Source organism: Zootoca vivipara, chromosome 9 (assembly GCF_963506605.1).
Source record: "Zootoca vivipara chromosome 9, rZooViv1.1, whole genome shotgun sequence".
Taxonomy (NCBI): domain Eukaryota; kingdom Metazoa; phylum Chordata; class Lepidosauria; order Squamata; family Lacertidae; genus Zootoca; species Zootoca vivipara.
The window spans coordinates 14,926,770-14,941,148 of NC_083284.1; the positions used below are offsets into that span (position 1 = coordinate 14,926,770).

General features: G+C 45.2%; 1 protein-coding gene across 9 annotated transcripts in view; it reads left to right on the top strand.

Annotated features, from left to right (window-relative positions):
- Nucleotides 1-14,379, top strand: part of PTPN13 (protein tyrosine phosphatase non-receptor type 13) — a 144,583-nt gene that overhangs the window by 41,470 nt on the left and 88,734 nt on the right. For all 9 annotated transcript variants that reach the window (XM_035114073.2, XM_060278416.1, XM_060278419.1 and 6 more), the window contains exon 2: nt 4,218-4,337. In XM_035114073.2, the coding sequence (XP_034969964.2) occupies nt 4,223-4,337 (115 nt within the window). In that variant the 5' untranslated portion in view covers nt 4,218-4,222. The remainder of the gene's footprint in view (nt 1-4,217; nt 4,338-14,379) is intronic.

Consider the following 14,379-nt stretch of genomic DNA (forward strand, 5'->3'; position numbering starts at 1 on the left):
TCTAGGCATTGGTAACCTCCTCCAGATTGGATTATGGCAATGTGTTGCACGTGGAACATCTTTCAAGGTTGGTTTGCATGCTACAGGTATAGCAGAAGGCCAAGGCAAGGCTGTTGAAGGGGGTGCTCTTTCAACGGTATGTGACACTGCGATGAATGAGCTGCCAGTACGGGAAACGTGTAGGGAAACATAGGAAGCTGCCTAAACAAAGTCAGATTATTGGCCCATATAGCCACAGCCTGTATGGGCAACATGACTGGAAACCTTTGTTTCTTTCAGTTGTGCTATATATATTTCCAATACTAGTTGGTTTATGATGATCCATTATTTTCCATGGTATTCCTTTTACCATTACCGGTATATCATGTTGATTAACTTCTTATCATGGACAGAGGTTGGGTGGTGATGTGTCTGGGTTTCTTTAGCTGTGTTTGCTGTACTGCAGGGGGGTTGGAATAGATGACCTTGGGATTTCTTTTCAACTCTTAAATTCTGTGGTTCTTTGGTTCAATTAAAAAAAAAACCTAACCTGCAACTTGCTTAATTTTCTTTCCCCCATCCCTGATATATTTTAGCCAAATTTGCCATGTGGGGCATCAAAAGTTGTATGAGTTCACTTTTCTCATATCTATTATCAAATCAAGCAAACATTGTCTTGGTAGTTTTATGGCAGAAATAAAGGGCTTTTAAGAAACAGCATCATTGTCAAACTGGTGGTTTTCATGGCTGCACCATTCTTTTCTTTACTACATCTGTGGCATATAATTCTTGGCAGTACATGATGATGGGATTACAAGCAACTATGAAATGGCTCTAGGCGAACAAGTGAACTCAAGCTATTAAAACATGAGCTTTCACTTCTGTTTTAGTCACAAAGGTTCAGACTTTCAACCTGGAAATACCAGCACAGGAGGACAAAACCCACGACTCAGGTTGGATTTAATATGTGCCACCTGAAGCACTCTAGAGCCTCTCTCACAATGGTGGCAACCTGTGAAAGACAGTCACGCAATTTTTAATGTGCTTATATTGGGGTGTGTCAGAGGGCCTGGTATGGCTACTCTAGAGTAACGACTCCAGCATGGTCTTTTAAGGTTTTTATTAAGTGCTGATTATTTACAGTGTTCAGAGCAGTAAAAATGCATCCTTAAGGTGAGGTGTCTGAACTCCCGAATGGCGATTGGCGCGTTTTCTTCCAGCACCACAGCTTTGGCAGACCCAACCTCTTCCCCCTACGTTTGCGTCGCAATTCGGGAGTTGGGGGAATTGGCCTCCCCCCTGTGCGTCCTACTTCCTGTCCCACCTGCGGCCTGGGCTCCACAACCTTGCCTGAGCCTCGGACACCACTTCCTGACTCTCCGCTGGAGGCAGAGCTCTCCTTACTCTCTCCCGCGCTTGGGGATGGGCTGGAACTTAAGATGGGAGGGACTTCCCTGTATCCCTCGTCCCTCACAGGGTGTGTGTGTGTGTGTGTGTGTGTGTGTGTGTGTGTGTGTGTGTGTTAATTAACAACTGTACCTGCAACAAAATGCAGTAGGAAGTGCTTCTTGTGGCTCCTTCCAGTTAGCCACAGCCCCTTCAATATGTTTCATTGCATTCATTAGGAATGAAACATAATGTTTCATTCAATGAAACATTAGGAAGAACTTCCTGACAGTAAGAGCTGTTCGGCAGTGGAATTTGGTACCAAGGAGTGTGGTGGAGTCTCCTTCTTTGGAGGTCTTTAAGCAGAGGCTTGACAGCCATATGTCAAGAATGCTTTGATGGTGTTTCCTGCTTGGCAGGGGGTTGAACTGGATGGCCCTTGTGGTCTCTTCCAACTCCATGATTCTATGATTCTATGATTCTATGATTCATTCCCTCTATGCCCCAGCAGTCATCAGATACTCTCAGAAGAATTTGTCCTCAGTCCTCAATAGGCAGTTCTGCAGTTTGTCCCTTAAGTTTTTACTATAAAAGTGTTATGTGCTTCTGGAAATTTTGGTGTTGACGCCTCCCTTTTTTGTGTGGATGGTACTGTTTTGACCACTTTAGGTTCCACACTTGGAAAACTGTGTATCTGAAGAAGTGTGCATGCACATGAAAGCTCATACCAATGACAAACTTAGTTGGTCTCTAAGGTGCTACTGGAAGGATTTTTTAAAATTTTGTTTCTACTACGGCAGACCAACACGGCTACCTACCTGTAATTGGAAAACTGAGTGTGCTTTCAATATATAAGTTTGGCTTCAGAATACAGTGGAACCTTGGTTGTCGAAAGCAATCCATTCTGGAAGATCATTTGACTTCTGAAACATTCAACAACCAAGGTGCAATTGCCGGTCGACAAAATCCATTGAAAAAATTGAGAAAAGCGCCTCGGAAGCTGTTTGACTTCCGAGACACATTCGAAAATGGAAGCATTCACTTCTAGGTTGTTGCCATTTGAAAGCCAAAATGTTCGACTTCCGAAGCGTTCGACAACCAAGGTTCCACTGTATAGTATTTGCTGCAGAATATCAACATTCCTTAAAAAAAAACAGGTTGCTATTCCTTATGGTTGAAAATACATGCTTAAAACGGTGTTTACTGTGCCTGGTGCTAAATGAAGTGCTGAGTGACTTTTCCAAGGAGCAGAGCTTCAGTATCCTGTGTAGCTTCCTTATCTGTCGTTGTGGCTTCCAAAAGCAGAATGAATTGTGTGAAAGGAAGAACTCATTCAAATGTGTTGTATTTGCACAATTTATCCGGGCTGAAGATTTTAAAATTCTTGTTGCAGAAGTTCTGGGGTTGTTTTTTGAGGCGATTCCTCTTCCCCCAGCATACACAGGTCTTGATAGCGGAGGAGCTGTTGAAACTTGAAAGCTGCTTTCTTGATAGCAGCTGGCTGGATACTTAATAAGTTCTTACCCATAAATTCTCTCATCGGTAAATCACTGTCTTGGGCAATAAGATTTATAAAACAGGCAACACCAATTATGTTTAGGGATGGTTCGCAAAACAGCCCAGAGGGAATCGCTGGTCGATTTTCAGCTGTGCTGTAGCGCCATCATTACAAGTGTCTTAAGTGGTGCTACTGCAGCTTCCGAATCGGCAGAGATCAGGTGACACACATAGCCAGTTGGGTCATATTAATAATAATAATAATTCTATACAGGGCAGTTTACAATATGAAAACCTAAAAATACATCCCATGATAACAAACAAACAAAAACCCTTACAGTTTGAAAGTCCATAGATATTTCATTTATCTAGATGCCTAAAGATATGTAATGAAAGCACCAGGCAGGCTTCCATGGGGAACGTACCCCACAAGCGTGGAGCCACCGCAGAAAAGGCCCGTTCTCATGTTGCCTCCCTCTGGACCTCTCATGGACGAGGCACACTAAGAAGGGCACCAGATGATGATCACAGGGTCTGGGTTGGTTCATATGGGAAGAGGACGTCCATGAGGTCTTGCAGTCCTGAGTTTTAAGGCTTAACAGGTCAAAACCAGTACTTTAAATTAGGCCCGGAAACAAATTGGCAGCCAGTGCAGTTATGTGTTGAAACCGTCTTGCCCTAGTGAGTGTACTGGCCCTAAGGAAGCTCTGGATTTTGTCCTGATGCTTCAGTCCGAGCAACTTGCAGTTGGTGAATTGCAGACAGACTGCGTTAGGGGAGGGGTTGTAGCTCAATGGCAAAGCCATACATACTTCGCATGCAGAAGGTCACAGGTTCAATCCTCTGTGTCTCCAGGGAGAGCTGGGAAAGGACCCTTGTCTGGAGAGTTGGTCAGCATAAGACAGTACCAAACATCTCCTTATTTTTCCCTGCCTGTCTCTGGGCTACTAGCCCTGATGTGAGAGACAGGAAGATTTATATGAGCACAAAAATTAACCCTACAGTTACTGAACTTAGCCAGGGCAGTTCTGTAAGGGGGGGGGAATGCTGCTTAGTGCATTTAAGTGAGAATAGAACCTATGGAACTGCCTTAGTCCCAATAAGACCTTTGGTCCGTCGAGTCCCAAACTGTCTACTCTGACTGGAAGCAACCCCTCTTCGTATGCCCTGTGCATGCAAGATGTTTTCAGGAATCTAAATATTGTGTTTTGTAGGTAGGTTTGAATTCCCCTTGCTTTTGTTGCCTTCAGAGCAAAATTCCTCCCGAATTCTATGCAAATAGTACTGCATCAGAAAGGCCTGAATGGAGTCCTGGCGCATTCTTGAACAAGTGTCATCTTGTCTTGATTCCTCAGATAACATGCATGTGTCACTAGCTGAAGCCCTGGAGGTTCGGGGAGGACCACTGCATGAAGAAGAAATATGGGCTGTGTTGAATCAAAGCGCGGAAAGCCTTCAGGAGTTGTTCCGGAAAGGTAAGGTCCTGACTTGCAGCAGAAGCTTTGCAGGGAGTGGGGACTTTGTTGTTGTTGTGTGTGTTGGAGAACATGGTCATGGATACCTGTATAAGGGCAAAAATGGGAATAAATATAGCCCAGTACATTGGAAGGTATTTGGTTTATTAAATCACGTCTGCAAAGTTAAATTTCTAGTATAATGACAAATAAGTGTCAGACATTAGTCTTCCCAGTGCCTCTGTATTATTATTATTATTATTATTTTTTGGGGGGGGGGACAAAACAGTGGGATGTTCTTGCTGGAGAGTGGAATAGAACAGGAGTAGGCAACCTAAGGCCCGTGCACCAGATGCGGCCCAATCGCCTTCTCAATCCAGCCCACGGACGGTCCAGGAATCAGTGTGTTTTTACATGAATAGAATGTGCCCTTTTATTTAAAATGCATCTCTGGGTTATTTGTGGGGCCTGCCTGGTGTTTTTACATGAGTAGAATGTGTGCTTTTATTTAAAATGCATCTCTGGGTTATTTGTGGGGCATAGGAATTCGTTCACCACCACCCCCCCCCACACACAAAAATAGTCCGGTGGACCGGCCCCCTGCTGAAAAAGATTGCTGACCCCTGGAACAGAATAACAGGGACCTGCAACAAAACACTGCAGTGCTTCCTTTTAGGGTGCTAGCCAACCATGTCCTTCTTGAGGCTACTCTATTCCATCACCACTCCCATTTTTATTTTCAGCTGTACTCAGTTTTTTTGTAGCTAATGAGGGTGCTCAGTCGTTGTTGTCGTGCTGTTGTTGGTTTTTTTTTGGGGGGGGGAGGCAGCAGGCGGAGGAGTAGCGCTGATACCTCTTTTATGTTCCGTCATCCTCATCACCCAAGTTTGCTAGTTCCATGGCACTGCCTGCATGTTTCTTTCCCCTTATCTTCATGAGCCAAAGGGCTAGAGACTAGATTTGATCTATATACAGTCGTACCTTGGAAGTCAAACGGAATCCATTCGGAAGTCCATTCGGCTTTCAAAAGCGTGGCTTCTGATTGGCTGCATGGGAAGCTGCGGAAGCCCTGTTGGATGTTTGGCTTCCGAAAATAGTTCGCGAACTGGAACAGTCACTTCCGGGTTTGTGACGTTCAGGAGGTAAAACGTTCAGGAACTTAAGCTGTTAGACTTCCAAGGTTTGACTTTATCATCCAAAACCGGTTTGAAATCCATATCATGATACAGTGGTGCCTCGACTTATGAATTTAATCCATTCCGAAGGCACCTTCGTAGGTCGAAAAATTCGTAAGTCGAAAAGCGCCATTGGAAACGGAAAAATTCATAAGTCTAAAATCTAAAAATCTAAAAATTCGTAAGTCGAAAAAACCCTATCTAAAACCGCCGCGGTTTCCGTTCGGATGTTGAGAAATTCGTAAGCGTGCAGCCATTTGCCCCATTCGTAAGTCGAAAAATTCGGTTGTCGAGTCGTTCTTAAGTCGAGGTACCACTGTATTGATTTCATAATGTTTGAGCTGACAATAGATAGCAAATCATGGTGTGTGTGTGTGTGTGTGTGTGTGTTATACAAAATCACAATGTGGGGAAAACCATGAAGCCAGCCAATACCTCTACATAGTTCCATCCTTATATCAGACATTGTGTTAGTGATATATCAGTATGTTCAGCTGGTATATATCCTGATGTTGAAAACCAGGTACCACCCTTCTAGAGACTTGCTTTTGGCTTTAATGAGTGATGAATGTTCTAGGAAGGGGTCTAGAATATTGGTCAGGGGGAATGTTCCCATAGCCTACCAACAAGCTACGGGTCAGAGTGCATGGTGGTAGCTCTAATGCCGCTGCAGCAATGTGGACCGTTGCGTCAGCCGCTTTTGATTTATCAGCATTAATGAAAAGTTGAGTTGGAGAAATGGCCGTTCTGTAAGTTCCCATCCCAAGCACTTGAAGCTCTGTGACGACACATTTGGCGCCGTGTCAAGGAGAAAAGCCTGGGGCAGTCTCTCCTCCTACTCCAAACTCCTTAATGCGAAAAATGAGTCTCAAAGGTCACGTTTTATTGCCGTTCCAAAAAAGCAACGCCTACAAGAGCCCACCGCCCTCTCTGTGAGTGCATTGCCAAGGTACTTGGGGGAAACGGTCCTTTATCTCAGTAAACCCAGTTGTGCACATCCTGTCATTTTCTCTCTCTGAAAAGTGGGGGATTAAGACCCATTTTCTCTCTTCTGCCTTTGCTTGCTCTTTCTTCATTCGTTTAAAATGCTTTCATTCTCACTGCAGGCCAGTTCACTATTGAAGGTGGGTCACACCAGCGGAGATAGGGGATCATTCTACAGTACTGTATTCTGCATTTATCCTAGGAGGAATATACATCTATATAGAGAGAGAGAGTAGAAATGTAGGGAGAGGAGGTAGCACAGTAATAACCTGTAGCTGACTGCAATTTATATATCCATCATCACTGCAGTAATAGAAATAATAACCGTGCCTAGTATTCCCATAGCACTTAAGACTGTTCAAAGCCACACATTTTTCTCTAGCTTATTGCAGCTCTGCAAAGCAGGTCAGTGTTCTTGTCTCCATGTTAAGGTTTAGGGTCCTCCTGACACTTTGGGAAGAGTCTGATGTGGTCTGAAACACTTTGTTGTTGTTTAGTCATTTAGTCGTGTCCGACTCTTCGTGACCCCCATGGACCATAGCACGCCAGGCACTTCTGTCTTCCACTGCCTCCTGCAGTTTGGTCAAACTCATGTTCGTAGCTTCGAAAACACTGTCCAACCATCTCGTCCTCTGTCGTCCCCTTCTCCTAGTGCCCTCCATCTTTCCCAAGATCAGGGTCTTTTCCAAGGATTCTTCTCTTCTCATGAGGTGGCCAAAGTATTGTAGCCTCAGCTTCACGACCTGTCCTTCCAGTGAGCACTCAGGGCTGATTTCCTTCAGAATGGATAGGTTTGATCTTCTTGCAGTCCATGGGACTCTCAAGAGTCTCCTCCAGCACCATAATTCAAAAGCATCAATTCTTCGGCGCTCAGCCTTCTTTATGGTCCAGCTCTCACATCCATACATCACTACTGGGAAAACCATAGCTTTAACTATATGGACCTTTGTAGGCAAGGTGATGTCTCTGCTTTTTAAGATGCTGTCTAGGTTTGTCATTGCTTTTCTCCCAAGAAACACTTGGAAGGCACCAAACTGGTGAAGCCACTGTAAAGGTGGCAACATTGGTCCAAGGAGCATGCCAGAGCTGCCGCCGCCCCTGTAGAACCTGCCACCTAAGGCAGTCGCTTCACCTTGTCTCATGGAAGGTATAGCCCTGATCCTAGATGCTTGGAAGAAGTCCCTCACTCTTGTTTGATTGGAAGGTTTCTACCCCAGTTTTCCCTTTTTTTAAAAAAAGGGGGGCGGAGCTCAAGGCAACGTTGCAGCTAGCGCAGAATGCAATGGCTAGGCTGTTCTATGAGATAGCCTACCGTACCCACAGGGACGAGGGAGAAATTCAACTTGGTTTGTCGTTAAAGGCGAACCTGCCTAATTTGCACATTCCAAAACAATATGAGAATTGAAGCACAGCCCTCCTTCAAAATACTCCAGATTTTGCAGTGTGGTTCTCCAGCCAAGTAATATGTACAAAATTGCATATACTTGGGTAAAGCATGGTTAAAAATGCATATATTTGCGGAAATGGCATATTAAAAATATTAGGCAAAATTGCATGCAAAAATAAGTATATCAGGAGAAATCCACACTAAAATGCAGATGCTTTTTCATGAGGACTTTTTCATGAACCTCTGTTTTGCTTCCAGTTTGATTGGCACACCACCCCCAAGTTTGCTTTTAGAGGGAACAGTTCTGTTCTGTACGCTCTGAGAACTCCTGTATTATTATTTTTACAATCTATAAAGGAAGTCTGAATTGTAAACCAGCCCTATGCACCTTCACCCAAAAAGATGCCTCGTTTTCTTCAACGCCAGTAACTTCCAAGGACTAATCCTGTTCAGAAAGCCCACTTGCGCAGTCTGGGAATTGCCTGGGATTCATGAGATTTACTGTCCTTGAATTCTGTGATGATCTCAAGCTTGATAGTATCCTCACAAACACACAAATAAAGCCTTTTTATTGATTCGCATGCACACTTCTGAATTGCACGCTTACTTTCGGATCCCTGCATTGTCTTCAGACCACTTTGAGGGAACTGCACAGACGATGTAGTAAGAGTTCCCTGTCCTTTCATCTTCCATAAATAGGGGTTTTATTATTAAGTCGTAAAACCAAACCAAATGGGGACTGTTAAAGCACCGTGCAAATGTGCCTTTCATTGCACATGCTTTTCTTGAAAAGTGGGAAGGAATTGCAGGTCTTGTGCAATGTTTTTGGTATTGATTAGTCACTCTGGAGACTTTTTAACCAGCCCGCAGTCATATATCTTATTGGCAATGTGAAATCAGGAAATGTTACAACCCACCCACTTCCCTCCCCTTCAGCCATCCCTTCAGCCATTTCTTAGCATGCTCTATTGTTGTTTAGTAATTGATGAATGGGATTTTGCGTTTTTCTCAAGGTGATTTGCAAACACTCCATAAAAGAACAACTAAAAACACCATTAAAAGCAGTTGCAAAGTACGCTTTAGAAACTGTACAAAATGAACAGCTAAAGGCAGAGAGACCTTTTCATCCTGCTGGGAAATCTTGCTGAAACAGAAATGTCTTCAGTTGTTCCCGGGAAGTACCTTTTGTTTCTCAATGGGGGTGTCTTTTTCTGCAGAACAGGGGCAGCCACGCTGAAAGCACACCTCTTGAGTTAGTGTGATTTTAAAGAAGAAACTCTCCTGCACAGCACATTGGCCTACTGGGTATAGAAGGGTGATCTCTCAAATAACCTCGCTCTTGAGATGTAGTCCCTTATAAGTTAGTGCCACAAACCTTGAACTTGGCCCAGTAGCTGATTGGCAGCCTGTGCAAATCCTGCAAACCAGGTATTACCATATTGGCCTGAATATAAGCCTCACTCCCCCCACAATTCTGACCGTGAAAAGTTAAAGTGCGGCTTAAATTTGTGACCTTACAAAAATTGGCTTTTACGATATCACTGCTGAAACAGACGTACGGTAAAACAGAACGGGCGTGAGTGCCTGCGGAATTTTAAGGGAGAAGCTTATATTCAGGTATTGACTTTTAAAGTTGTGGCTTATATTTGGGTGCGGCTTATATTCGGGCCAATACGGTATATACTGAAGAGGTAACAGGGCTTAGTGGGCTGGGAGAGTCTGTGGCAGAGAGAAGTCCAGAGGCAGAAGCAGAAACAGGAGAGAAGGGAGGCCAAGAGGCAGACATGAGTCAGGCTGGTGTAGAGGCATCTCAGGACGCAAGGGAGAAACGTGCTAAGAGGAAGGCACTCTTGGCAAATCCACACCGTGATCAACTCCCACCTGGAAACCTATGTCCCCACTGTGGAAGGACGTGTGGATCCAGAATTGGCCTCCACAGTTACTTACGGACCCATTGTTAAAATCGTGTTTATGGAAGGCAATCTTACTCGGCTACGAGTGATCGCCGAAGAAGAAGAAGAAGAGGAGGAGGAGGAGGAGGAGGAGGAGGAGGCATGGGTATCTCCCCCTCCTGCTGCAAAAAGCTCCCCCCTCCCCCGAACCAGGAGAGGCATGAAGCGGAAGGAGCAAAGGCAGGCATGTAGGCACAGTCTCCAATTGCTTGGAAAAACCCCGGAGAGAAGCCTTTGTGGAGGCAGGGGCGTTTAGTCTTGGCAAAGGCTTCATGGGGGCCAGACCTGAGTTGCTGTTCTCACTGGGCCTGACACTCCTGTGCAGATCTTGTTTTGCTAATAAAGAGTTTGCTTGGTGTGATTAACTGCTGGCTTGCTCCTGTAATTTAATAGACCTAGATCCATAGGGTTGAGATGGCAGCTATTGTGTCCAACTTTTGTACGTACAAGGTCATGCCTTCATTAAAACTGATGTGTATTCTCCAACATGTTGACCTCATACTGGAGCTCCTTTCCTCTTGGAGAAGCTCACACAGTTCCATTTTGACTCGGGGCCACTTTACACATCACAAAACCCTTCCATGGGAAGTAGATTGGGCCATCACTTGCGCACCAGGGTTCTGCTGCAATTAACACATGTGCTGCACATGGAGGGAAAAAGATGCATGGCCATTTGTCATTACCTCCATGCTGTTCATGAGCATTTTCCTAGAAGGAACTGTTCTGTGTGCAAGAAATCCTTAATGTCCGAAGAAGCCCCAAGAGAGCATCTCACCGCTCTAGGCTGAGACCCCCTGCTCCCAAGATATCTAGCAGGTTTCATTAGAATACTATCATTATTTATTATATTTAATAATAATGAGGAGGAGGGTGGCGTTAATTCCTCAGATGTTTATGTGAGAGTGCCCTCAAGCTAGCAGAGCACTTGCTTAATACCAGCTTCTAAGATCGAAGCGATAACAACAAAGCCACTTCTTGCTCTGGCTAGGATTCCCAGGCAACACTCCTAGACAATGGGATCACAGATACTCGGTGTATAACTATTAGAGCCTGGCTTCTAGCCCAGTATTGATGATGTACATCATGTTGTAGTAATATTTCCATATTTTTTCCCTGAGCCAAGGAACAGAATATTGTGAACTTGTTACTCCTGACTTGGAAAGCAACCTTTAAGACTGTCCTAATGCATGTAAGATAGAGGTGCATGTGTGTGAATTGTGTGTTTGGTGTTTATGTAGTCCCGGCCACTTTTGGGTCAGGCCCCAGCCACTGCTGGAAGATGACCACTGAGTGCTTTCCACTAAGGTAGTCCAACCCTCAACCCCCACCCCCAGTAAGAATGACATTTCTAAACTAATAGTCCTTGGTTTTTATAGCAACAAAAAGTAGATTAGGAATTGTGGTCTCCTATGGTCAGGCATTGGATGTTGCTCGGCCTGGGTAGCTCAGTTGGTTAAGAGCATGAGGTTGCAGGTTCGCTTCCCACATGGGACAGCTGCATATTCCTGCATTGCAGTGGGTAGACGATCCTCAGGGCCCCTTCCAACTCTATGATTCTACTCCTTATGTTGTCTTGATAATCTGGCCTCCGTAATGTCATCTGTGAAAGGAAGCGATTAATGCATTGACTTACAGGGTAGTTGTGTAGTTCAGTGCTTATCATGATGCAGAACCCAACAGCATTTGGGGGTGACGTCGAAACTTGAAATTGAAGGTGAGCCAACAGAACATGCCTCCTTGCGTACGTCGGTACATGGAGGGAACTAGATGACAGCTCAGTTTTAAACCACATTGCGTGCAGAGAGTTCAAGGTTTGATTCCAGCATTGTCAGTTAAAGGGTCTCTGGTGGAAGGATTCCTGCCAAAGACGTTATAAGGCCACTGCCAGTCAAGAGCAAACAGTACTAAGCTCAATGAACCAGTGGTCTGACTCGATTCAAGGCAGCCTCTTATGTTCAAGAAACATTAATAAGAACGTCAGAATTGTTTTGCTTAATAAGATCAGAGGGCCAGTGTGGTGTAGTGGTTAAGAGCGGTAGACTCATAATCTGGGGAACCGGGTTCGTGTCTCCGCTCCTCCACATGCAGCTGCTGGATGATCTTGGACTAGTCACACTTCTCTGAAGTCTCTCCGCCTCACTCACCTCACAGAGTGTTTGTTGTGGGGGAGGAAGGGAAAGGAGAATGTTAGCCACTTTGAGACTCCTTAGGGTAGTGATAAAGCGGGATATCAAATCCAAACTCCTCCTCCTCCTCTTCTTCAAGCTCAAAATGCTTTCTCCAGCAGTTGCCAGCCACATGCGCCTAAAAGCTCGTAAGCATTATGGACCTGTGGTTTGTCTCTTGCGCTTGGTAACGGGAGATGCAAGTGAGACCTGCAGCAAAGTCTTGCTGCTCCCCTTCTCTCTTCTTGGGATATGTCATTCCTCCTCCGGAATTCTGTTTTTAAACTATTGACAGTCGGTCAGAGGCAGGCTAGCTGCTCCGGCACCCGGAGCGGTGCACATGCTGTGCACCCGGGGGCGTCCTGGCGATGTCACCCCCCCCCAGGGATGACACCCGGGGTGGGCCGCACCCACCACGCCCCTCTTCCTCCGCCAGTGCAGTCAGTCAGCATTCTGTACCCATTGCACACGGCTCTTTCCTCCCTAAAGCTTTTTTGTACGCAGACCTTCCCTGAAATCTTTGGATTTGTGCGTGGAAGGTACCGTTCCACCCACGTAAGGATTCTCTCTCGGAGTTCACAGTTACTTGAATAGGATGCTGACTCTGAATGGTTTTGGGCGTTGATCGGCCTTGTCCTTTGTCAGCTCCAAAGTTATCTAAGCTGCTGATGACCACCGCAACATGAGAAATGTGGATTCTAAGAAGGCGCATCTGCAGGAGGCACACGAGGTCCCCTTGGTAGGGCTGCAAAGCAAGCCGTTTAACACAGTTTTCCATGCCCTAATTCATAGCATTAGCAGGAGTCGCTGAGCAGGGAGGGAAAGGCCAGCAATTTTTAACCTCCATTTCAACATCAAAATATATGCCAGGCTAATCTGCACAAAGATGCCTATCCCGGGCCAGTCCTATTATTCCACCTGTTTTAATTACCCGCATTAGCACTTGTCATTCAGAGGGTGTGTGCTGTGTCTTGTAGTCTTCTGTTGCATGCAGACGCATGCTGCGTCTTGTATGCTTCTACTGCATGAGGTCAGAAACAACAGGTCTTTCCAGTGATGTTTCTTTTATGTGTTATGGGCATCGGTGTATGTAGAAGAGCAGGTCTTTCCTCTCTTTTTGTGTCCCTTTGAAAAGTCAGTCAGGTGTTGCCTCTTTAAACAGGATAGCTTACCAAAACTGCAGAAGGCAACTCTTAATGGAACCTTTCTGCCCTTGCCATTTATACTGGCATTGTTGCTGTTTGATCTTAAGTTTTTAAGAGCGATTTTGCAGTTCATTGTCTGCTCCTTTGATAGGGTTGCCAGACTCAATAGAGGACAGGACTTCTGTGCCTTCAATTGCCCTGCTCTCTTTTGAGTCTGGAAACCTTAAAGAGAAACCAGCAGACCCTTCGCTTGGAAATTAAACAAAGGGTCTGCTGGTTTCTCTTTAAGGTTTCCAGACTCAAAAGAGAGCAGGGCAATTAAAGGCACAGAAGTCCTGTCCTCTATTGAGTCTGGCAACCCTATCCTTTGGTCATATGGCACTGTTGTTGGAGAGTTGAGTGTGGGGTTTTCCCTTCCACGCTAATAGCAGGTTGTGCTTCACTTGAGAACATTTCTGTGGCTGTCACATTCCTTAAGTACCCTCCTTTTCCTCCAGCTAGGAAATGCCTAGAGTTATGAATGAGGGGATGTTCAATTCCATGGCTTATTTTTAAAAAAAAGATTTAATGCCTAGTATTCCAGAATTTGAATTTTATGGGCATATAGGAGATTTGAAGAGGAATTACCATACTTTTCCGTGTATAAGACTATGGTTTTTCCCTTAGAAATCAAGCTAAAAACATGGGGTCGTCTTCTACATGGGTAGTGCATAGAGTGGATGTTTGATTGGTTGCTGTCGTGGCTGTCAGCGGCTACTGTGCATGTCATTGGTTGCTGCGTCAATGGGTGGTGTTGATTGGCCGACGCAATTGGGTGGGCGATTGGCAGCTTCTGCCGGCGGGGGGACAGACAGGAGGCAGATTTTGCGATGCGTGCGGGTGAGCGATTTTCGGCACCCCCCCCCAAAAAAAACCTCAACAACTGTCAGTAATCCCCCCCCCCGCAAAAAAGCTGAACAACTCTGTGCAATCCTCTGCAAAAAAAAAGCTCAACAACTTTGTGCCATCTCCCCCCATTTTCTTAAATTTCACTCCCCCAAAATAGGGGGTGTCTTATAGACAGAAAAGTACGATATATGTCTGCCTGAGCTGTGGCGAACCTGGTAATTGTGACAAAATCTTGTCAGTCTTGCTGTGTGAACATGTACAAGTGCCACCCAACCTCGCACAACTCTGTGCCCGTGACGTGTCGGGAGATTCACAGAATCGGTAGATATTCACGGTGTCGCTTATGCATTCATGACACTGTGACAGG